Source organism: Mobula hypostoma, chromosome 23 (assembly GCF_963921235.1).
Source record: "Mobula hypostoma chromosome 23, sMobHyp1.1, whole genome shotgun sequence".
Lineage (NCBI taxonomy): Eukaryota > Metazoa > Chordata > Chondrichthyes > Myliobatiformes > Myliobatidae > Mobula > Mobula hypostoma.
The window spans coordinates 10,383,408-10,409,462 of NC_086119.1; the positions used below are offsets into that span (position 1 = coordinate 10,383,408).

Here is a 26,055-nt window from a genome sequence, read left to right on the forward strand (position 1 = left end):
AAAGTGAAAATAAATTGGTGGTGCAGACTCGATGGTCCAGAGGCCTAATTCTGCTCCAATGTCTTGTTGTCCACATCTGCATCAGACTTGGTGTGACCAAGTTTGGCTTCAGAGGAAGTGAGGAGCTATGCAGGGGATTACTGTAATGGACAGATTGGCTGATTAGTGTTCACCAAGACTGGGTGAGGCTTATGATATGGGCAGCCTGACTCTGAGTGAAAGGGGCACTGGTAACTGACTTCCTTCCTTTGTGAATTGCCAGAACAAGTTTGCGGTGGAAGTTTATGAAATGTTGGGGATACTGAGTGAGATCACATTGGCTATAGACAAGCTTCCTGAGTGGATGGCACCAGAGCATGTGGCAAAGAACATACTGACATTGATGGACAATGTTTACATCCACCGAGAGCCTCTGGGTGTGGTTCTCATCCTTGGCGCCTGGAACTACCCGTTGGCCCTCGTGCTCCATCCATTAGTTGGGGCCATTGCAGCAGGTACGTCTTAGTTTAATTACTTGCACATATCTGTCAATAATTGTTGTTGATGGGGAGGGATGCACTTTGTGTTCTGCTGATGTTTTCTTTCACTTTTTTAAACTTCTGTGGAATTCTGCAGTTGTTTCAGTCCCTTCTCTGGGAGGTACCACTCTATGTTGGGACCATGGTTCAGTTTGTGGTCCAGAGGTGATGGTCCTGGTCTCTCTGGTTGGAATCGAGTGGGTTGGAGGCCACTCCATGCTTGTCTGGTACCGCTTACCTCTGGGGATCCCGGCTCACTCACTTGCACTGGTCCAGGGTCTGATAACTCTGACCAGGAGCCCGAGTGGAGATCGGGAGTAGGAATCCTGTTTGATCTCGAAGTCCTCGTCTCCCTCCCTCTCTCACTCTAGTCAAATATCTGGCAGAGGTTGAACAGGGGAACATCCTTGTTGGATCAGTACACTGTGGGCATCCAGGTGAGTCCAGGCACAGGATGTCAATTCCAAATCAGTGATAGAAGCCGATGAAAGTTAAGAAAGAAAACTACTAGACACAGTAGCATAGTGGCTGGCATAATACTTTATAGCAGCGGTCCCCAACCTCCGGGCCGCAAAGTACGCAGGGGTGCAGTGGTAGCCGGGACGCACCCAGCCCATCTTTAGGAAAAAAGCCGAAATAAACAAACTAATTAATTAGGTGCCACCCGGCACATAGACGTCAGCCCAGATCAGAGGCGATTGCCGATTGTGTAGAGCAAGTGAAATCGGCAATCACTTCTGATCTGGGCCGACATTTATGTGCTGGGCGGCAGCTAATTAATTAGCCTGTTTATTTTGGCTTTTTTCTTAAAGATGTGCTGGGTACGTCCCGGCTACCACTGCACGCTTCATGGACCAGTATCTGTCCGCGGCCCGGAGGTTGGGGACCACTGCTTTATAGCACCAGTGGTTGTTCAATTCCCGCCACTGTGTGTTGTACATTCTCCTTGTGATCATGAGGGTTTCCTCTCACAGTGCAAAGACGAACCGGTTAGGGGTAGTGAGTTGTGGGCATACTACGTTGGAGCTGGACGTGTGGCAACACTTGCTGGCTGCCCCCAGCTCATCTGCAGACTGTATTGGTCGTTGAAGCAAGCAATGCATTTCACTGTATGTTTTGATGTACATGTGACAAATAAAGCTGTTCTCTCTTTATAGACAAGTCAGTGGACAGAAATAGATTGGGCTTTATTAAGAATATTTCAGAGGGAGAGTTTGGATATCACAAGATGAACTTTCAAGGGGCATCACCCATTTCACATTCACCAGTGTTCTTAGGCTTCTGTGGATCTGGGAACTTCCACTAAAAGTGTAATGGTTGGCTTGTACTTCCTTGGTTCAGTTTCTGCATATTTATCATTTGCAATGTTTCAAGATAAATCGGATAAGAGAATGCGCAAAGGGATTCTGTTGAGTGATTGGGGGGAGGGGGAGAAAGGACAGAAAGCTGTGTTCATTGTTTCGAAGGAGGCTCGGTGGGGCTGGGCATGGTGGGAGGGGCTCCTTCCCTGGAGAAGAAACATGTGAGGGAGGGGGGAGGCAACAGAGGTCTTTAGAATGGGGACAGGCCTCTGTTGGTTTTGAAGAGTGTCACCTCTTGTGATGTTGCAAAACTAGGCACAAATATAAGTGTGTCTCTGAAAAATCCGGTGGAGAATTCGGGAGAAACTTGGTGCTGAGAGCGTGGAACTTAAAGGTGTCAGTTCCATTCACTCCACCACTCCCCAGGAAACATTGCGGTGAATGGAAGTGATGTCTTAAGCAGAGGGTGAGGAAGAGCTGGTGGAGGGAGATGAAAGAGGAATGCTGATTATGGTGGGAGAAGGCTTGAATGGTGTGGGAATGCCAGCAGTGGCTCTGTTGGGCTGAATGGCCGGTATTGCTGTAAACCCAGAATGATAATCAGTGTTGTATCCCCCGTCCCCAGGAAACGCCGCAGTCCTGAAGCCGTCGGAAGTGAGTGGGAATACTGCCCAGTTGCTGGCGGATCTGCTCCCTCAGTACCTGGACAAGGTGAGTGCGGGCACCACAGAAACCAGGACAGCAGGTCACCCCACCTCCCCTGCACGGCTCACCACACGCCGGGAAGGCGGAGGAACAAGAAATCCCATCCCGATCGTGGCGCAATAGGAAGTCGCCTGTGGGAGGATGGTGGTGGTGGTTGGGATGTGCTGCCACAGAGTTGCTGTGGCACGGACCCATTTTGTGCCTCTGTGTAGGCCAGTCAGAATCATTGTGACACAGGAGACCATTCAGCCCGTCTGTGGCACTCGCCCTTGTACATTGCATTTTGTAGGATTGCTTTGATATTTCTATTTTATTGTGTTTTTTTAGTTGTGTTCTTTATGCCTATTGTGTTTTTTTTTGTGTTGCATCGGATCTGGAGTAACAATCGTTTCATTCTCCTTTACACTTGTATACTGAGGTTCTGTAACCCTGCAGCTGGAATCCCTTGACCCTGGAACCACCCGGTAACTCTTCCCTGCAGCCTCTCCGGGGGCGGTGACAGATCTCACACGAGGCCAGAATGCCCTGTGGCACAGGGCTCGGTTGATCCACTCTGTCAGACCTCCCCTCGGCTTGACTGGGAATGTTGGGCAAAGATAGGTCGGTGGACTGGTCAGAATCACAGTTGGTCATTCGACGGGCTGAATGGCAACTTCCAAGGGAGCCTTGTAGTTGGCGGGTAATGCGGCTTGAGATAGTTGATGTGAAGCTTCCTTCCTCAAGGACCTGTACCCTGTGATCACCGGAGGGCCAGAAGAGGCCACCGAGCTGCTGAAGCACCCCTTCGATCACATCCTCTACACGGGCAGTGCCGCCATCGGCCGGATCGTCATGGAAGCCGCTGCCAAGCACCTGACGCCGGTGACCCTGGAGCTTGGCGGGAAGAGCCCGTGCTACATTGATAAGGACTGCAATCTGGACATTTGCTGCAGGTTGGTGTCTGGCTGATACAGTGTAGTTGGAGATCTTCAGAATTCATCTTGGGAGCACGTGCTCGAAGTGGGGATGAAGGGAGCAAGCAGAGAACAGTACAGGTCAGCACAGGCCTTTTGGCCCACAGTGTTGTGCTGAACTAAATCCATTAATAATCGTGGCCAGCTAAACTAATCCCCTCTGCCAGCGCAATGTCCATATCGTTCCTTTTCCCTCACATTTATGAGCCTGTCCAAATGCCCCTTAATGCGTCTGCCTCTACCACCACCCCAGGCAGCACACCTACCGTTCTCTGGGCCTTCAACATCTCTTTCAAAATTACCCCTCTCACCTTAAATGCATGCCCTCTGGTATTATAAATATTTCAACCCAAGGGAAAAAGATATTACTGGATCCCTAGGAGAGGTAAGTGTAGAAATTGCCGGGGCCCTAGTAGAGATATTTAAAACATCCTTAGCGACAGGAGATTGCCAGAGGTTTGGAGGATAGCTAATGTTGTTCCACTGTTTAAGAAAAACTTTGAACGTAAGCCAGGAAATTATAGGTCAGTGAGTCTGACACCAGTTGTGAGAAAGTTATTGGAAAGTATTCTAAGGGACCAGATATATAACTATTTGGATAGACATGGACATGGAACTGGACTCTCTGACGGTGGTGTCTGAAAAGAGGATGCTGTCTAAGTTGCATGCCATCTTGGTCAATGTCTCCCATCCACTACATAATGTACTGGGTGGGCACAGGAGTACATTCAGCCAGAGACTCATTCCACCGAGATGCAGCACAGAGCGTCATAGGAAGTCATTCCTGCCTGTGGCCATCAAACTTTACAACTCCTCCCTTGGAGGGTCAGACACCCTGAGCCAATAGGCTGGTCCTGGATTTATTTCCTGGCATAATTTACATATTACTATTTAACTATTTATGGTTTTATTACTATTTAATTATTTATGGTGCAACTGTAACAAAAACCAATTTCCCCCGGGATCAATAAAGTATGACTATGATTGAGGATAGTCAGCTTGGTTTCTTGCGCGGTAGGTCATATCTCACCAATCTTACAGAATTTTTTGAGGAAGTTACCAGGAAAGTGGATGAAGGCAAGGCGGTGGATGGTGTCTACATGGACTTTAGCAAGGCATTTGATAAGGTCCAGCATGGGAGGCTCTCAGCGTTCAGGGTGAGGTTGTAAATTAGATTAGATACTGTCTTTGTGGGAGAAGTCAGAGAGTAGTAGTAGATGGTTGTCTCTTTGACTGGAGGCCTGTGACTAGTGATGTGCCACAGGGATCAGTGCTGGGTCCATTGTTGTTTGTCACTTATATCAATGATTTGGATGATAATGTTGTTAATTGGATCGGAGGGTGTCATGGAGAGCCTTGCAGAGGGATCCGCATCAGCTGGAAAAATGGGTTGAAGATGGCAGATGGAATTTAAAGTAGACCAGTGCACTTTGGTAGGACCAACCATAGTCGGTCTTGCACAGAGAACGGTAGAGCACTGAGGAACATTATAGAACAAAGGTATCTGGGTATACAGGGGGGTGTGTAATTCTTTGAAAGTGGCGTCACAGGTAGATAGGGTCATAAAGAAAGCTTTTTCCACAGTGGCCTTCATAAATCAATGTAGTGAGTACAGAAGATGGGGTGTTATGTTGAAGTTGTATAAGATATTGGTGAGATTTAATATGGAGTATTGTGTGCAGTTTTGGTCACCTTCCTACAGATGTAAACAAGGTTGAAAGAGTGTAGGGAAAATTTACAAGGATGTTGCCAGGTCTGGAGGATATAAGTTATAAGGAAAGATTGAATAGGTTAGGACTGTATTATTTGTAATGTAGAAGAGTAACATGAGGGGAAACTTCACTTAGAGGGTTGTGAGAGTGTGGAATGAGCTGCCAGCACGTGGTCCAAGCAAGCTCAATTTTATCATTTAAGAGAAGTTTAGATAGGTACGTGTATGGATAGTAGGGCTATCCCGGTGCAGGTCATTGGGAGTAGGCGGTTTAAATGGTTTTGGCATGGACTAGATGGACCAAAGGGCCTGTTTCTGTGCTGTACTTCTCTAAGACTGTGACTCCAGGTACTCCGGTTTCCTCCCACATTCTAAAGGCACGGAGGCTAGTAAGTTAATTGGTCACCTGTGTATAATTGAGTGGTGCGGACTCATTGGGCCGGAAGAGTCTTGACACCACGCTGTATCTCTGAATAAAATACAAATAAATTACTGTAAGTTACAATAAAAAAGTGCAAAAGAGGAATAGCGTGTTAGCATTCACGGACTGTTCAGAAATCTGATGGTAGACAGGAAGAAACTGTTCCTAAAATGTTGGATGTTGGTCTAAATAAACCTGTACCTCCTCCCTGATGGTAATAGTGAGAAGAGGGCCTATCCCAGATGGTGAGGCTCCTTAATGATGGATCCTGCCTTCTTGAAGCACTGCCTTTTGAAGATTTCCTCTGTAGTTCATGAGAATGATTCTGAAAGTGAAAGGGTTAACATATGAGGACTGTTTGATGGCTCTGGGCCTATACTCACCATAATTTAGAAGAATTGAGGGAAGGAGTATCTCACTGAAAGCTATTGAATATTGAAAGGCCTAGATGGAGTGGACATGGAGAGATGTTTCCTATCTAGGGCCAGAGGGCAACCTCAGAAGACAAGGACGTTCCTTTAAGAACGGAGATGAGGTGGAATCTCTTTAGCCAGAGGGTGGTGAATATGTGGAATTTATCATCACAGACGGCCATGGAGGCAGAGTTATTGGGTATATTTAAGGTGGAGATTGATAGGTTCTTGATTAGTAAGGGTGTCAAAAGTTACGGAGCAAAGGCAGGAGAATGGGATGGAAAGGGATACTAAATCAGCCATGATGGAATAGCAAAGCAGACTTGATGGACTCAGTAGCCTAATTCTGCTGCTAAGTCTTATGCGGGCGGCTTTTGCCTATGATGGGGCTGACTGACCTGCAGCCTCTTACAATCCTGGTGACGCTTGCTGTCTGCCCAGAGCACATCCCTCGTTGTTAACATAAATGATGCATTTCAGTTTGTGCATATGATAAATAACTGAATATGAATCTCCTACAGCCTCCATACTCTCTTGGTAAGTAGTTAACCATATAGCCATATAACAATTACAGCACGGAAACAGGCCATCTTGGCCCTTCTAGTCCGTGCCGAACTCTTACCCTATCCTATTCCCACCGATCTGCACTCAGCCCATAACCCTCCATTCCTTTCCTGTCCATATATCTATCCAAATTAACTTTAAACGACAACATAGAACCTGCCTCAACCACTTCTGCTGGAAGCTCGTTCCACACAGCTACCACTCTCTGAGTAAAGAAGTTCCCCCTCATGTTACCCCTAAACCTTTGCCCTTTAACTCTCAACCCATTCCCTCTTGTTTGAATCTTCCCCACTCTCAATTGAAAAAGTCTAACCTCGTCAACTCTATCAATCCCCCTCATAATTTTAAACACCTCTATCAAGTCTTCCCTCAACCTTCTACGTTCCAAAGAATAAAGACCTAACTTGTTCAACCTTTCTCTGTAACTTAGGAGATCAAACCCAGGCAACATTTTAGTAAACCTCCTCTGTACTCTCTCAATTTTATTGACATCTTTCCTATAATTTGGTGACCAGAACTGTACACAATACTCCAGATTTGGCCTTACCAATGCCTTATACAAATTCAACATTACATCCCAACTCCTATACTCAATGCTCTGATTAATAAAGGCCAGCAAACCAAAAGCTTTCTTCACCACCCTATCCACATGAGATTCGGTTGAGTTGGTCACCTTCATCCTTTGATAAAAGATGAGCTCAGTGTTTGAAGTCTCGACCAATAGGAGTGGCCAGGGTCTAGAGGAAGAGGTGAGCAAGCTTGGCTAAACATTCAGTGACATCACCTTTGGTCACTTGTGGATAATTGCTTTTGTTCCTTCTAGGCGTATAGCATGGGGTCGGTACACCAACTGTGGGCAAACCTGCATCGCCCCGGACTACGTCCTGTGTGATAAAAGTATCCAAGATGAGGTGGTGAAGAGGATCAGCTCCACCATTACAGTGAGTGCAAAGTGAGGGGGAACAGAGGGCACAGCAGGGCGGCTGGCATCTGAAAGAGGAAAGTCCAACTTGGCTGTAGCGGGCGCTTCCTGTGCTACATCTTGTACAAAATGAGTGAGACTCTTGTTAGGATGTGAGCTCAGTGTCTAGATCCCCACAGCCAAGCGGAGATTACTGCACTGGACAACATTTTTCAAAGTTGTTGCTTCCTCAGAATTTTATTTTGTTCGTGATAGACAACTTGAAGCTGAACACAAATACAATTTCAGATTGCTTGTATCACGTAGGAATTTGTAGAAACAAGAAATGAACTTTTATTGAATATAATGTGTTTAATTGCATAACGGTGCTGATGTTTTGCAGTACTGTGATAAGACTGCTGAACGGATCCTGACCCGGATCTGGGCCGTACCCTCCAAATATCCGGACCTGCATCTCGGTTTTTTTGCACTACCTTACTTTCCATTTTTCTATTTTCTATTTATGATGTATAATTTAAATTTTTAATATTTAGTATTGATTTGTAATCCAGGGAGCGGGAAGCGCAGAATCAAATATCTCTATGATGATTGTACGTTCTAGTATCAATTGTTTGGCGACTATATAGTTCAACTAAAATGCTTTATTGATGATTTTCATTTGTACTCAGTGTCTGAGGCTTCTCACTTATATGTCCAACAATAATCAGCCAGCATTGATGGATTCCAGTTGCCCTGATACTGTTTCTCCATGACCGCAATCTCCTGGTGAAACCTTTCACCATGCTCGTCACTGACAGCGCCATGATTTGTGGGGAAGAAGTCTAAATGGGAATTCAGAGAATGAATCTTTAGTGACATGTTGCACTTGATGGTTTTGTATGCTTGAAGCATGTTGTCAACCAAACAGTACGTAGTTTGGTGCTCTGTAGGTGCCAAGAAAATTTTCAGCAACGTCCTTGAGTACCTACCATGCAATTTTCCCTGGTCCCACTTGAAATTCTGTTGAGCTTTTATGGTACCTCAGTATCCCTGGGGAAGCCAGATCTGTATTCATGTCTGCTTTTGGTTCCTGTGAACCATTCGTAACCTGATCAGCTTGTGAGGTGGAAATGTGCCCGTGAATCTGCAGCCCAGTGGCAGCGAGTAAACCCGTCCCTCCAGTCTCCTAAACATTCGTTCGTATTTATCACGTGTACATGGATTGAAATTCGTAAGCTGGTGAGGACCCGTTTGGTGTCCCTGCTGTGGTCTTGTCAGGACCCGACGAGCTGTGGTAAGAGGTCTGTACTTTTGAGTTTTGGATGGCCCACCGGGTGATCCTGCCTTTCACAGCAGTCAGAGCAAAGGTGCTCAGTGTTTCAGAAGCAGTGGGACTGGAGTCACGTATAGACCCAGACTGGGTACGTTGCATGTTTTAAAATGGAACTGAAATCCTCAAAGAGATGACAGACTGCATGATGTATTCGAAGTGTGCAGTCTTCCATTTAAGAAACTAGTTTTGGTGATGGGGCAATAGTTTATCATTGTCCCTTCCCAGTCTCTAGCACCATTGATCCTTTGCATTAGACTCTGTTTCCTCATGGCTTGGCCATCGAAGTATCGTTTTAATATTCCTGTTTCCTTTTCTTCTAGGAATTTTATGGATCCAACCCCCAGACATCCCCGGACTACGGACGAATCATCAACCAGCGACATTTTCGGAGAATTATGTCCTTGCTGGAGGGAGTGAATGTGGCGTGCGGCGGTCAGAATGATGAAGAAGATCTCTACATAGGTACTTGTGGCTGTGGGAGGTTGTGTGATTATTGCTTCTACTACACCACACAGACACCGTACCAGAAGGAGCAAAGTACCAGTGTCACGATGTGTGCTGTTGGTTTATCAAGCAAATATTTACTTGGTTCACACTCTGATTAGCAAGGCACAGCTCAGGTCACTGTCCTGTTGAGGAACTGAACCAGAAATTATTTCTGCTGATTTCCTTCCCTCACCCCATGACTTTGGCTTTCTCTAGTCACTGGTGGGAGTTTGTTTCTCTTCCCTGCTCTGCTCTCGAAGAGCCCCTCCCTGACTGCCTCTGAGAGTCTCTGGCCTTCCTCTAATCTCCTGAGTTACAACAGTGGGGAGATGAACTCATTTTGTTTGATCTCCAGTTCTTCGCTGGCAGTGTAGTTGTCTGTTCAGACTGCCTCCTGGCTGTGGCTGTGACTTGGGCAGGGTCCAGACTAGGTTTGATGTGGAGGGATGGGAACTGGAAAAAGGTCTGGGCTGTGGGTCAGGAATGGTGGGGGGGGTGGGGGATGTGCAAAGTTGGAACTTCTGGGAGGACAAAGTGAGGTTTAATATCCATAGATCCCTCAAAATTGCCGCACAAGTTGATAGTGTCGTTAAGGGACCCATTCTAGTCACAGAGGCTGCACTGGAGAGCTGTTCCCTGTGTGGACAGCTGGCAGAGACTAACCCAGTGCAGCTACAGCCTGCTGCTGAGGGCAGGAGATCAACAGAGACCGGGGGCAGGTGGGTCCTGTCACAGCTTTAATCAGCTCAGCTAGTTATCTTTCTCATGTGTGACCAGAGCCTCTTGTTAACTTGCTCAGCTCCAACAGTTGTGACTGACGTGGATCCTGACTCCAAGATTATGCAGGAGGAGATCTTTGGGCCGGTGCTGCCCATTGTCACGGTCAGTACTGCGGACGAGGCCATTGCCTTCATCAACAAGCGGGACAAGCCTCTGGCTCTCTATGTCTTCTCCCACAAGAAGGAGGTGAGGGTTGCTGTCTCCGCTGATTACCGGTGTTTGTTCTTGCCATTCCGGTGTAGTTAATGTTACCAATAAAGGGTCTCAGCCCAAAATGTCTATTATCCACTTCCCTCCATAGCTGCTTCCTGACCTGCTGATATCCCCCAGCATCTTGTGTATAAGTCCAGATTCCAGCGTCTCATGTCCCTTGTGTTTCTGACTGTATAAAGCACTGGTTAGAACTCAATAGCAGTACCATTTATTTATTTATTCATCCATCCCTCCCTCCTGGCCCTCCGAGCTGTACCGCTTAGCAATCCCCATTTTAACTCTAACCTAATCACCGGACAATTTATAATGACAACCAGTATGTGTTTGGATTGTGGGAGGAACCCGGAGCACCTGGAGGAAACCCACACGGTCAGAAGGAGAACGTAGAACTTCCTTGCGGGCATCGGTGGGAATTGGTACTGTAAAGCGTTGTGCTGACCACTGTGCTACTGTGCTACACTATGTGTAGTTCTGAACACCACACTACAGGAAGGATGTTGATAGCGCTCAAGAGGGTGCAGAGGCAATTGACTGGGACGTTGTCTGCGATGCTGCAGTTCAGTTATGAGGAGAGAAGCTGGGTCTGTTCTCCCTGCAGTAAGAGGGAACATGATCAAGGTACATAAGGTGAGAGATGTAGAGATGGTGGGCCGCAGCAAGTTTTTCTCTTTATCAGAGTGAAATAAAGCTAGGTGACATTAATTAGAGTAAGGGGTAAGAGACAGTTGGTAGGACAACACAGAACATGACAAGAACAGAATGCAACAAGCAATGAAACAACAGCAAAGTAAGCCCCTTTCCAGACGCAGACTCAGACCCCTCTATATCTCCAGAACAGGTTTCCAGTCTCGTAAGCTTCAACTTTCGGGCTTCATCTGCGGGACTACAGATTGACTTTTGGGTTCCGATCTTTGATGTATTAGGCTACACTGTCTATTTCTGAATTGTATCATTTTATCACCATTCGGAGATTTCAGCACCATGGGGTGTTGTCTTGTCTGGTTGAGTTGTTAAGCTGAGGCTCCTATCCTCTTGTGGCACTATTTTGTGATTGGGTTTGGCTGTTCTCACTGTATCATGTGGATTAGATAAAGGTCAGCTTTACTTGTCACGCACATTGAAGCATACAGGGAAATGCGAATTTTGTATCAAATCAATGAGGTTAGTGCTGGGGGCAGCCTGCAAATATCACCTTGCTTCTGGCACCAACATAATGGGCCCAGAACTTACTTACTCTAACCAGTACATCTTTGGAGTGTGGGAGGAAACTGGAGCACCTGGAGGGACCTCACACGGTCATGGGGAGAACATAACAACTCCTTACAGGCAGTGGGGAGAATTGAACCCCGATCTTACAGCTGGTACTGTAAAGCAATGCGTTAACTGCTATGCTACTGTACCGCCCATAGCAGCTCAGTCAGCGTCTGTGAGGAGAGACATGTTTCAGGTCTGCGATTCCTCTTCAGAACTGGGAAAAGGGTGATGCAGCTTGATGAGGAATCACAGATCAGATGGACTGTTTCTCTCTCCACAGACTCTGCTGAGTATTTCTAGCATTTTCTATTTTTACATTAGCTGTTCTGATTAATATCTTCCCTCATTTAATCATTGATCCTGGTCATTAACTCTTGCTGTGCTTCTTACAACAGCTATTACACTTCAGTGCACAATTGACTAGAGGGCAATTTTGAACTCCCAGAGTTGGGATGTGAAGTGAGCCATTGTAAGCAAGTCTTGCCCGTTAAAACTTCCCTTAATGTTTACCTTTTAAACGGACTGCAGAACTAGGCAAAAGATTGAGCTGGCACGGACTAGGTAGGCTGACAGACCTGTTTCTGTGCTGTAGTGCTCTGTGACTTTAACTGGAGGCCTTGAGTTAGAGACTAGGTGGGCTGGGACTGTTTACCCTGGAGTGAGGAGCCTGAGGAGTGACCCTATTGAGGTTTGTACAATCATGAGGGGAGATAATTGGTCTTTTCCCAGGGAGGGGAGTTTAAAACTAAAGAATCCAAATCAGGTTTAATACCACCGCATATGTCATGAGATTTGTTGTCTTTGTGGCAGCAGTACAATGCAATACATAATAGAAAAAAGTATGAATTATAGTGTGTGTGTGTAGTGCAAAAATAGAAATTTTAGAAAAGTAGCATAATCTTCATGGCTTCAATATGCATTCAGAAATCAGATGGCAGAGGGGAAGAAACTGTTCCTGAACTGCTGAGTGTGCATCTTCAGGCTCCTGTACCTCTTTCCTGATGGCAGCAATGAGAAGAGGGGATGTCCTGGGTGATGGGGGTCCTTAATGATGGACACTGCCTTTTTGAGGCATCGCCTTTTGAAGATGCCCTGCATACTGTGGAGGCTGGTGCCCATGAAGGAGTGGACTCAGCAGCTTATTTTGATCCTGTGCAGTATCCTCCCCGACCCCCCCCCCCATACCAAACGATGATGCAGCCAGTTAGAATGCGCTCTACGGTACATCTGCAGAAATTTGTGAGTGTCTAAAGAGCATTGGTTTAAAGTTGGATAGGTAAATTAAAGGAGTCCCAAGGGACAAGTTTTTCCACACTGAATACGGTGGGTATATGGAGCAGAGGGTATGGTAGAGAACGATACAGTGAGAACTTTCAGAAACAGTTTAAAAGGCTTGGAGAGCTATGGGACAAATGAAGCAACAAGATTAGTGTAGTTATGCAGCCTGGTCGGCATGGATGAGTAGGGCTGAAGGGCCTTTTCCTCTGCTGCATACCTCTATGAATCTGTACTCTTCCAGATTCTGAGCAAAACTGGGTGATGGAGCAGTTCCAGTCACTAGGCAACAACAAAATGCTGGAGGAACTCGGCAAGTCGGGCAGACGAATAAACCATCAAGTGGTTGTCCATTTGAAGCGTAAACAGTGTTTTTCTCTCTCTCTCCAGAGTGGCCCTTTGACCTGCTCTATATTCCTGACACTTTTTTTATTCATATTGCAGATGTCAGAAGTGAGGAATATTTTGCTGTTTTTGGCAGGGGAGCAGTAAATTCTGAAAACCTGTTGACGACTGTTCAGAAAATCGGAATGTTTGTCACCTGGCTCACAGGTGGTGTTTCTGCATTGTCCCAGCACTCTTTGGCCAGAGGGTAGTGAATCTGTGGAATTCATTGCCACCGATGGCTGTGGAGACCAAGTCACCGGGTATATTTAAAGAGAAGCTTGACAGGTTCTTGATTAGTAAGGCCATCAAAGTGGAGAAAATAGGAGAATGGGGTTAAGAGGAAAATAAATCAGCTATTATTGAAAGGTAGAGCAGACCCAGATGGCCTAATTCTGGTCTTATGTCACACTCACCTGGGCCATGATTCCGGTGTTGTTCCCACCTGGGCTCCCTATAACTTACTGGGTTATTATCCATAAAAGAGTGTTAAAAATGCATCGTGTATTATCCAGAAAAATCTGTCAGAAACGTATCGGGTTAATGGGACTAGCACTCAATTATTAATAAAGTCTGACAGTCCACAGTACTGAATCCCTGTGTGCACCAGATTATCCGAGTATTTACTGCATGTTGTGATTAAGTTTGTGTTTCTCGTCTGTGCAGCTGGTAAAGAAGATGATAGTAGAGACATCTAGTGGTGGGATAACGGCCAATGACTGCTTAATCCACTACTCGGTCCCAGCACTGCCATTTGGGGGCGTGGGTGAGTCTGAGATACTTTCTTCCGGTTTCTGTCTGCCCTGCAGAACGGTGACTGAGCGGTCAACATTGGAATTAGGGTTGGCTACTCAGACAAAATTTCTTCTTCCCGTGGGTAGTCAACCTTTGGAGCTCTTCATCGAAGAGGGACATGAAGTGTTTTCAAAGCAAATCAAGGGATATGTGCACGAAATAGGCATCCAGATATAAAAACTTAAATAAGGCTTGAAGTGGAGAAGGGTTTGAAGATTCCTTTGTTGTTTGAGTGAGCATGGAACGTTAATCACAAGACAAGTGGGGCCAATGTTGTGAGACTCTTGTAGGGATAGGAGGAGGCCTTTCATCCTTTCTAAGCTCTACTACTGTCTGTTAAATTAAGGCTGACCTGCACCTGTTCAGGAGGGCCTTTACTTTCTAAGAAGATTGAGGCAAATGAGGCTCCCCTCTCCGCCCCCACCCAACTTCACTGCATCTTACAGAAGCACCATTGAGAGGGTCCTGACAAGCTGCGTCTCCATCTGGCGTGGGAGCAGCTGAACCATCATCGGACCAGAAGTTCCTACAAAAGACTGTGAGAACAGCTGAGAGGATCATAGGGATCCATCAGGGACATTTATCAGTGTTGTGTACACAGAGCCCTTAGTGTTATGAAGGATCTCATCCATCCATCCGGTATTCTCTTTGACTTTCTACCGTCAGGCAGGAGACGCTGGCGCGTTAAAAACTAGAGTAGTCAGGATGGGAAAGTTTCTTCCCTCGGGCCGTTAAGCTTGAATTCCCTGCCGCATCGTATTTGAAGTGTCGCTGGTTAATCTGTTCGGTACCTTACAGTGTTTAATTTATGTGTGATTCATCTGCAGATTTCATCATTTATTTGTCATCCGTTATTGTGTGTTGTGTGTACTACTGTGTTTTACACCCTGGTTTGGAGAAACGTTAGCTCATTTCTATATACATTAAGTGGTTATATACATTATGTGCATGTATATAGTTAAATGACAGTAAACTTGACTTGATCTTTGTTGAACAAAATTATTCTTGTTTTTGAAATTTTCAATCAGTGCACAGTAATTTCTGATTCCGTTGTGCGAAAGTACTTCCCGACACAACTTCTAGGACCAACTCTGATTCCCAGCTCTTGCTCTCTTGTTTTGGGCTCCCCACTCTGCCTCCAACCTGATGTCATCTCAGGACCAGCTCTGATTCCAGCTTCTGCCCCCTCGTTCTAGACTCCCCACTCACCTGCAGACTATCAATTATGTGTGTGTGTATATCTCCTTTGTTAATGTCCCCTTCTTACCTGAGCGACAGGGTGGAGTAGCACCAACTGTAGTTACATCTTTGCCTCTCCTCAGGGGATGCAGATGGAACAGATAATTCCATTTCCTAGTTCTGGGCTCGGTCTGTGCATTGAGCTGGTTAGAAACCAAATGCAGAGGCTGTTCAGCCCGTCTAGGAAGAAACTTCTCTCAGCTTCATTTGCATTGAAGTGTGCCCACAACCCGTGGACGTACTTTTAAGGACCCTTCATCTTATGTTCTCAATGTTTATTGCTTATTTATGTTATTTCTTTCTTTTTGTATTTGCACAGTTTGTTGTCTTTAGTACATTGGTTGAACAGTCAAGTTGGTGCAGTCTCTCATTGATTCAATTATGGATTTATTGAGTATGCCTGCAAAAGAATGAGTTTCAGGTTGTATATGGTGACTTGTGTATACTTAGATAATAAATTTATTTTGAACCTATTGAGCTGCTATCACATGATCTTTCTGAAGTTCAAAGTCATCATCATCATCAGCGATCACTCGTAGTCGAGTATGATTCTTCTGGTGGTTAATCTGGTCACTTGTGGGTCTAGAGCTAACTCAGGAGGCCAATCCGTATTCCTCAAGTCCTGTTGCAGTGTTGGCAGGTGGAGGTCATTGAGGTGGTGTTGGATGTAGCTGGTTGGGCCTCTCCCAGTTTCTCCTTATGTTGAAGCTGCTTGGTCTCAGTGGTACAGTGGATGTATTCTTTGAGTTGTGCAGTCTCCTCGTGCCTGCCAGGCATACGGATGATGTGCTGACCCATCGCAAATGATGTTGAGCCACGATTATGGCTGTGGAGTTAATGTTAGCTTCCTCCAGGATGCTGGAGTTAGTAAACACAAAATAATCTGCAGATGCTGGGGTCAAAGTAACACTCACAACGTGCTGGAGGAACTCAGTAGGTCGGGCAGCATCCATGGAAAAGATTGGTTGACGTTTCGGGCCGGAACCCTTCGTCAGGACTGAAGAGGGAAGGGGCAGAGGCCCTATAAAGAAGGTGGGGGGAGGGTGGGAAGGAGAAGGCTGTAGGTTTCAGGTGAAAAACCAGTAAGGGGAAAGATAAAGGGGTGGGGGGGGGGATGTTCTTTCCAGGACATCTCAAATGGCCTCTTTCTTTAAGGATCGTGGTTTCCCTTCTGCTGTCATCAATGATGCCCTCACCTGCATCTCCTCCATTTCCCGCACTTCGGCTCTCACCCCATCCTCCTGCCACCACAACAGGGACAGAGTTCCCCTTGTCCTCACCTACCACCCCACCAGCCTCCGGATACAGCACATTATCCTCCGCAACTTCCGCCACCTTCAACAGGACCCCACCACTAAGCACATCTTTCCCTCTCCACCCCTCTCTGCTTTCCGCAGGGATCGGTCCCTCCGCGACTCCCTGGTCCACACGTCCTTCCCCACGGATCTCCCACCCGGCACTTATCCCTGGAAGCGTAAGTGCTACACCTGTCCCTACACCTCCTCTCTTGCCACCATTCAGGGCCCCAAACAGTCCTTCCAGGTGAGACAACACTTCACTTGTGAGTCTGTTGGGATCATCTATTGCATCCGGTGCTCCCGGTGCGGCCTCCTCTACATCAGTGAAACCCGACGCTGATTGGGGGACCACTTCGTCAAGCACCTCCGCTCCGTCTGCTACAACAGACAGGATCTCCCATTCGCCACCTACTTCAACTCTGCTTCACACTCCCATTCGGATATGTCCATACATGGCCTCCTCTACTGCCATGATGAAACTAAACTCAGGTTGGAGGAGCAACACCTCATTTACCGTCTAGGTAGTCTCCAGCCCTTTGGTATGAACACAGAATTCTCCAACTTCTGGTAATTCCCTCCCCCTCCCTTCCCCTATCCCTGTGTCACTCTGCCTCCTCCCCCAGCTGCCTATCACCTCCCTCATGGTTCCGCCTCCTTCTACTACCCATTGTGTTTTCCCCTATTCTTTCTTCACCTTTTGCTGCCTATCCCCTCCCTGCTTCCCCCCCCCCACCCCTTTATCTTTCCCCTTACTGGTTTTTCACCTGGAACCTACCAGCCTTCTCCTTCCCACCCTCCCCCACCTTCTTTATAGGGCCTCTGCCCCTTCCCTCTTCAGTCCTGACGAAGGGTTCCGGCCCGAAACGTCAACCGATCTTTTCCACGGATGCTGCCTGACCTACTGAGTTCCTCCAGCGTGTTGTGAGCATTGCTGGAGTTAGTATACCTGTTCTTCCAGGTAACTCTTAGAATCTTTTGAAAGGCATCTTTGTTAAGTTTCTAGGGATTTTATGTGCCTGCTGTATGTTGTCCATGACACTGCTCCATATAGCAAGGAGGGGAGAACTATAGCTTTATAGACCAGAAGTGTTGGTCTTGATATCCCGATCTTCAAAAAACCCTCTTCCTCAGCCTAGCAAAAGCTCCACTCACATAGTCCATTCTACAATTTACTTCAGGTCAATTTTGGCTCTTGAAGAAAGAAGGCTGCCAAAATATGGGAAGTGATCAGTGTTCTCCAGAGGGATGTTGTCAACTTGGAAGGTTGGAGATTTAGGAGCTGGATCTGCCCCAGGTTGGTGCAGGACATGGGGTTTCTTGATGTTTAGACCAAGTCCCAGGAGCTTGTATGCTCTGGCAAAAGCATCCATTATGCACTGCAGATTCTCCTCAGGGTGAGCTACGACAGTGTTATTGTCTGCCTGCTGGAGACCCATGATGGAACTAGTTGAGGCCTTGTTCTTTGCCTTGAACCTGTTAAGGTTAAAGAGCCCCCATGTGTCCTGTAGAGAATAGAGACTCCTTGTGGGAGGTCTTGGCCTGTGAGACGAAGAACGGTTGCAATGAAAACAGCAAACAGAGTTGGGGCAGTGATGCCGCCCTGTTTGACCCCAGTCCCAACCTTAAAAGATGTGGTTTCAGAGCTGTTGTTGCTAATGACTGTTGCACTCATATCATTGTATAAGAGCTGCAAGATCTTGAGGAATTTCTCTGAGCACCTGATTTTGGACTGGGGGGAACTGGCCCTACCACTGTCAGCTGAATATATAAACCATGCTTCTGTTCTGGTATAGTGCTCGTAGAGTGCTGTATTGTCAGACATGCCCTCATACAAAATGCAGGTCCTGGGCCAACGACCCTTCTCCAAATTGACATGACTAAAAACTGATTGACTCATTGATGCTTGTGAGATCTTGCTTTGCACACTATGGGTGTGCACCTCTGTTACCAAAACTCCCAGACTTCTGGCTCCCTTACATCAACTCATTTTGATGATGTGATCAAGCTGTCCTCAGTGGGGGAAGAACAGTTTATTGCCTTTGATAAGCTGGTTCCATATCACAGAGAAAAGTACGGTAAAGGGGGAGGGGTGGATGGTGTAGACTGTTACTGATAGGGCAGTTGTCCTAGGAACAGAACTGGACCATTCGGCCCATTGAATCTGCTCTGCCATTCCACAATGGCTCATTCATTCTCCTGCCTTCTCACCATAACCTTTGACACCTTTCTAATCAAGAATCTTTCAACATCCACTTGAAATGTACCCAATGACTTGGCCTCCAGTCTGTCTGTGGCAACCAACTCCACAGATACACCACCCTCTGGCTAAAGAAATTCATACCCATCACTGTTCTCCAGGCTGTGCTCTCCGGTCCTAGACTTCCCCACACCCACTCTACCTAGGCGTTTCAGTCACAAGCTGTTTTGCCCATGACAAGTACGTAGATGTTACCTCAGTTAAGTAAAAAAACATGATTAGTTTAAGTCGAATTACTATTCCAGAATTTAAACAAAATAATTCTCAAACTCTGAGTGCCGTTACTAATACCAGCATTAACACATCTCCAGTGATTCACAAGTCACTATGCAGAGTGTCTTTCGAACTGCAGCCTGGTTAGCTGATAAAGAAAGGCTGGCTCTGTTATTGGAGTCAAACTGGAGCCTGTGGTAGAACAAAGGACCCGACAGAAAATCCTGGCAATTCTGGACAATGGTTCTCACCCTCTGCAGGCCACCTTGGCTGAACAGAGGAGCACTTTCGGTAATAGACTAAGACAATGGCACTGCTCCAAAGAGTGCTATATGTCATTCTTGCCCTTGGCCATTGGGCTCTATAATGAGTCTATTGCCAGGGAAGTGATGACCCCCTCCTGTTCGACTGTTTGAGGTAATTTATCTTTTATTCTTTTTACTTCTCTTCTAATATTTGTATCTGTGTAATTGTAATACTACTGTGACTCTGTAGTTTCCTTTGGGATCAGTGGAAATCTGTGATTATACTGCCAGGGTCAGCATTGTAGTTGCATCTAAAACTGAATGCCTGTAATACTGACGTTTACAGACTTCTCCCCAACACACTATTTTAGAACGGAGCATAGAACACTACAGCACTGTACAGGTGGTGTGGGACCTCGGGCTCCTCTACTTCCTACCTGATGGCAGTAGTGAGAAGAGAGCATGGCCTGGATGGTGACGATCCTTGATGGTGGATGCTGCTTTTCTTGTGGCAGCACTCTTTGTAGATGTGCTCAATGTTGGGGAGGGCTTTGCCTGTGATGGACTGGCCTGTATTCACTACTTTTTGTCGGCTTTTCCATTCAAGGGCATTGGTGTTTCCGTACCAGGCCATGAATTAACCAGTCAGGATATTTCTCCACTGTGGATCTTGAGAAGTTTGTCAAAGTTTTTGGTGACATGGCGAATCTGCACAGACTTCTAACAAGGTAGAGGGGCTGCCCTGCTTTCCTTGTAGAGGCACTTGCGGCTGGGCCCAGGACAAGTTCTCTGAAATGATAACACCAAGGAGTTTAAAGTTACTGATCCTCTCCACCTCTGATCCCCTGACGAGGATCTTCCGTTTCCTCTCCGTGTAGTTGACAGCTCTGGGTGGACATTTTACCTTTACAAAACTTTTTAAAAAGAAAATTGAATTCTGAATGATCTTGGTTTGTGTTCACTTGTGGTCTTTTTACGACCTGGCAGTATCTCCACCCTCACACAATGTGTACTGTTTGCAGGTAAAAGTGGCTTCGGGTCGTACCATGGCAAGTACAGCTTTGAGGTGTTCAGCCATCGCCGAGCCTGTGTGCTAAGGTCACTGAGCATGGAGAAAATGAACAGTATGCGGTACGCACCCTCCACTGACTCGAAACTGGAGTGGATAAAGTTGCTGCTGAAGCGGCGTGGAGGTGGCAAGAAATGGTGGTTTATTGGGATTGTAGCATTGGGAGTCCTGCTTTCCATAGTAATGCGGGTGAGTCTGAAATGATATGTTTGCTAATGAGTTAGAGTCATAGAGCACAGAAACACGTCCTTCAGCCCTTTTAGTCTGTGCTGAACTATTAATCTGCCTGGACCCATTGAGCTGCACCTGGACCTTAGCCCCCTCAGCCATGTACTATCCAAATTTCTTTTAAATGTTGAAATTGAATCCTCATCCACCACTTCTGTTGGCAGCTTGTTCCACACGCTCACCACCCTCTAAGTGAAGGTGTTCCTCCTCAAAGTCCACTTAAACATTTCACCCTTGACCTGTGACCCCTAATTTATAGTGTCGCCCAGCTTCAGTGCCAAAAAACCTACTTGCATTTGCCCTCATAATTTTGTGTACCTTGTTGGAGTCTGATTCAAATTTATTTATGGCACGTACATCGAAACATATAGTGAAAAGTGTGTTAACAACCAACACACCCGAGGATGTGCTGGAGGCAGCTCACTAGTGTTACCACACAATCCGGTGCCAACATAGAATGCCCACAATGCTTGACAGAACAACATAGAACACAATAAAACAGAACATGCCAAGCAACAACAGCGAAACGAGCTTCATTTCTCCCTCCCACTCACATACGCACAAGCACAATCCTCAAACTCCAGGATGGGCTGTTGTCTTCAGCCCTCCAGCGGACCTGTGGATTCACAGACATTTGGACCTTTCGGCTTTCCCAGCAGGTTTGCCGAGAGCCGGGTGCAGGAAATAGTTGTGGTTTATTCGGGGGAATGGGTTGTGTTCAAAGAGCAGAAATAGAAACGACAGCAACTTCTCCCAATAGAAGCAGAGTTAGAGGTGCATAACAAAAAAAACCAGGCCCTCCAGTTCAGTGAGTCTGTATTAAATAGTAATCCTGCCCTGATTCCATTCATTAATCTCGATAAAATCAGTCCCCAAAATAAATGTTGAAATCGAACCAACATTCACCATTTCCACATTCGCGCCACCCTCTGAGTAATGTCGCTCCCCCTGAGGTTTCCCTTAAATTTTTCACCTTTTACCCTTAACCTATGACCTCTATTCTAGTCTCCAGACCAAGTACAGTGTTGCTGCACAGCACAGTACATATAACTCACACCTGTAACACAAAGTAACATCACAAATAAATGAACAAATATTCTTAACTGGAGTGTTTTTTCTCTATTATTATGTATTGCATTGTACTGCTGCTGTAAAATTAACAAATTTCACAACATATACAGGGAGACTTGCAGTGTGGGTGACTGCAGTCTTCCATACAACCTTGCCCAGGCCTGCGCCCTGGAGAGGACACTCCAGCGTTGCCTCACTGCGATGGCACAACTGAAGCAAGACTTTCCAGGTACAGATCCATGGTCTCACAAGACTAACGGATGCCACCATACTGGTGATATTAAACCTGATTCTGAATATATTCCAGAAAATTAACTATGTTGAGTGAGTGACAACATGACTCTGTAAAAGAAATTGTGAGGTCTGATACACAAATCAAAAAGGCATTACTTTAGAAAAATCAGCACCGACTGGGGAAAGAGGACACTTGAAGGGATCAGTTTGTTGTGTACAAGTCAGTGAAAGCAACCAAGCAAGAGTGATTAGGAAGGCAAATGGTTCTTTAACCTTATTGCCATTTTAATTTGCCCAGGCCTTTTGTTCTCGCACTGTCTCCATTGCCCCTTTCTCGGCATCTGACAGCTGCTATAACTCCCTTTGTATCTAACTCTTCCAAGTTCAGGCGAAAGGCCTTTGATCCAAAATGTTAACTCTGCATCACTCTCTGAACACGCTCAGAATCATGTTCATTATCACTGATGTTCTGAATGTCATGAGATTTTTTTTGTGGCAGTATTATAGTGCAATACATAAAAATGCACTTTAGTAGGTTCCAGTTAATTGGGACACGTCGGAACCAGTACATTTTGGCCCAATTACTTGGCTGTCCCAATTAGCCGAAGTTTCGTGGAAGTTGTTAAAAAGGTATAAAAAAAAACTATTGTTCAACTGAGTAACAAATTAGGTATCTAATTGAAATACAGAACAAATTAGAACACTATTAATACTACTACAGTACTATAACACTGTATATTGGTTCCTAATAGTCATCGATGGAGGAATTAATGCAGCGTAAGTTGTCGTGTTCTTTTGATAGACTGTAAATGAATCAAATCAGCGCAGTCACCTAGTGCAGATAATGAACTGCATTCATACAATGCTATCGATGATTGCATCCTCCAAGTCTTAATTTTCATTGAAACATTCAGGATGATTATTGATACAAATTCTTCACAGTTCCTAACTTGTTGAAGTAGTGAAATTGTTTTATTTTTACTCCTGGCCATTTCTGTCATCTCCAAGCCTTAATGCTTGCAACCACATTGAGAATACAGTTGTGAATTGTCCTACTGCTTATTTCTCACCGACTATCAGTTCTCTTAGGTACAGTGTCGTGCAGTTTTATAAGAAAATCAGCTGGTAGGTTGTTCCAAGCATCTTGGAGAACTTGGCACAGTTCTTCTGCAGACTTTAACTGTCTCACTTGCTTCTGTCTTTCCAGGTAATCCCAGACAGCCTCGATGGTGTTGAGATCAGGGCTCTGTGGAGGCCCCACCATCTGAAACCATATAAAACCTAAGACTTTTACACAGTACATATACACACACATTCAGTGGTCTCCCTGTTAGGTACAGGAGTGGATCAGAGTGTCGTCGTCTTCTGCTGTAGTCCATCTACTTCAAGATTCAATATGTTCAGAGATGCTCTTCTCACACCACTGTTGTAATGCATGGTTACTTGAGTTACTGTCACCTTCCTATCAGCTTGAGCATTCTCGTCTGACCTCTCTTATTAACAAGGTGCTTTTGCCCATTCTCTTTAAACTTTAGAAATTATTGTGCATGAAAATCCCAGAGATCAGCAGTTTCTGATGTCTCAAACCACCTGCCTGATACCAGCGATCATTCCATAGTCAAAGTTACTTGGATCCCATTTCTTCCCCATTCTGATGTTTGGTCTGAACAACAACGGAACTTCCTTACCGTGTCTGCGTTATTTTATGCATTGAGTTGTTACCATATGGCTGTCAGCTTAGATATTTGCATTAATGTGGTGTACCTAATAAAGTGGCCACCGTGTGTGTAGTGCAAAAACAGAGAGGTGGTGTGCATTTGATGATATACCAGATTTCCTTGAAATATAGCCGCTGATGTGCCTTCTTCGTAATTGCGTCAATGTGTTCAGCCCAGGATAGATCTTCAGAGATGTTGACACCCAGGAACTTGAAGCTGCCCACCCTTTGCACTGTTGACCCCTCGACGAGGACTGGCGTATTTTCTCTCTACTTTCCCCTCCTAAATTCTACAATGTTGTCTGACTTGCTGAGAATTTCTCATTGTTATTCATTTCAGATTTGTAGCATCTGCATGATTTTGGATGCTCTCTCTTGCATGGGGAACAGCACTTTCTAACTTTGTATCTCTTTTCTTCCAGCATTTCTTGATGTGGTAATTGACCCGATATCATCGCATTAACCTCCCAACCATTGCACATGGGACCATCAGATTTATGGAATCAAGAATCACCAAGCTCATTAGAAAACTAATGAAAGAAGCTACTTCACAGCTCAGGACTCTTCAGTTGGAGCTGGTAACAAAGAACACCATTTTATCCCATTTTGTGATCAGGGTACCGCAATGAAAGAGAGAACACTGACACTAGGCTTATGAGCGATATGGCTATCCAAGCTGCAATATCGGATTTTTCCAACATGATATCAATGTCACTTTTCTAAGATATGATCACAAATCTAATAATCACTGTTTTGATTTCTGAGTATGATCACCTGCCCGGGTTGCTGCGATTTCACATTCATTGTATGGTCATTCACAACACAAGCTGGGAGTTTCTGTTGGGAAGGCGATTCTTTCAAAATTTTTATTGCTATCTTTTCCAGCACTTTTTACCTCAATTATGACAAACTAGCATCAAAGATTCCCAGTGCTAATTACACTTTAGTTCAGACTGAGTTTCCAGCATTTTTTGTTTGTGTTTAAAAATAATCTCCTTAGGAGCAGCTCCTATCCTCAATACTATCCCAAGTCCCCGATGAAGTTAATCGTCACGGTGAGTTTCTGAAAATGTATTACTTGTAGTAGATCACTGAGATTAGGCTGGCTCTCACAGCAATCCCATTTCCCAGCAAGTTACTAATGACCTTCCTAGTTTCACAGAGGCCTGAATTCTTCTACCAGCTACATTAGGACCAGTAAACCCACCTAAACAACACTCCTTTGGGTTGTATTAGGAAACCCATGTAGTCACTGGGAGAACATGCAAACTCTGCACAGACAGCACATGAACCTAATGCACATTTGTTTTCACCTTTATGAGGAGGATTTTTAAGATTAAACCTTGGATATTTGGAAAGTAATGTTAATTCACTGAGAGATGTTTGTAACTAGCTGCCAAGCAATGATTGATGCAAGTCTGAATGTTTTTAACATTCTTAGACCATGAGACATAGAAGGAGAGCCAGGCCGTTCGGCCTGTCCAGTCTGCCCCGCTGTTAAATGGTGGCTGATTCATTTTCCCTCTCAATCCCAAACTAATTTTAGTCATTTGGAATCCAGTTATTTCGTCAGCACTCTGTATTCTTGTGCATTCTTAATTAGAATCTTGTATTTTCAAAAAATCTTTGTGCTAAACATGTGCATGTCTGTATTAATCCTTCTCTAACATCGATTTAACATAGAATACATTTATCCCAATGCTGTCCAACTCCACTGGACAGAGATGGAAATGAGTTTCTGCAGAAACTGGGAAGAAGAGAAACCTGTTTTTAAAAATTAACAAATCTATTGTGGTTTAGCACTAGGAAAGCTGATAGAATCCAAACTGGAAAGTCCAGTTATATTTTTATCTAGCATCAAGGTTTTGTAAAAAAAAAACCCACAGGGTTATAACCCAGAGAGACCCTTGTGTCATGTTGAACTCTTGCCTGAAAGTGAGAGGTTGACATTTCAGGCTGAGACTAATCATCAGCCCAGGTCTTGGCCCAAAATCTACTGTTCATTTCCATAGATGCTGCCTGACCTGCTGAGTTCCTCCAGCATCTTCTGTTTGTTCTTCTGGATTTCCAACCTCTCTAAGATCCTTGTGTTTATAACCTATGCTTATCATTTGTCTACCATTCTGGGGATTTGATACTAATTGCAATTGCACTGCAAAAGCTGCTTCATTTGCTAGCAAGCACCTTGGGAGACCCTGAAAAGGAAGTAAAAAGTGCTATAGAAATGCAAGCTTTCAGCAAAATGTCTGTACGGTTGAATAATGTAACATGCATTTATGTACAAATTTAATAAAACATTTTTGATCATAGTGACCTTTAATATGGATGACATGATGTTAACCAGTGGGCCTTGTTAGTGAGGACCACTATCAAAGCCGTGTCATCTCCCCAGCTGTTCCTGCCATAATGTTTTATCTCACTTCCAACAAAACCCCTGAGAGGATGTGGCTAAGAACTAATGGGAAACTGTTCAACCC

At 45.3% G+C, this 26,055-nt stretch overlaps 1 protein-coding gene across 6 annotated transcripts in view; it reads left to right on the forward strand.

Annotated features, from left to right (window-relative positions):
- LOC134336913 (aldehyde dehydrogenase, dimeric NADP-preferring-like) overlaps positions 1-25,887 on the forward strand; it is a 39,342-nt gene extending 13,455 nt beyond the window's left edge. For all 6 annotated transcript variants that reach the window (XM_063031555.1, XM_063031553.1, XM_063031552.1 and 3 more), the window contains exons 3-11: positions 263-494; positions 2,445-2,530; positions 3,248-3,456; positions 7,410-7,527; positions 9,141-9,282; positions 10,106-10,272; positions 13,879-13,978; positions 20,282-20,517; positions 24,001-25,887. In XM_063031555.1, the coding sequence (XP_062887625.1) occupies positions 263-494; positions 2,445-2,530; positions 3,248-3,456; positions 7,410-7,527; positions 9,141-9,282; positions 10,106-10,272; positions 13,879-13,978; positions 20,282-20,517; positions 24,001-24,018 (1,308 nt within the window). In that variant the 3' untranslated portion in view covers positions 24,019-25,887. The remainder of the gene's footprint in view (positions 1-262; positions 495-2,444; positions 2,531-3,247; positions 3,457-7,409; positions 7,528-9,140; positions 9,283-10,105; positions 10,273-13,878; positions 13,979-20,281; positions 20,518-24,000) is intronic.
- The last annotated feature ends 168 nt before the right edge of the window (positions 25,888-26,055 follow it).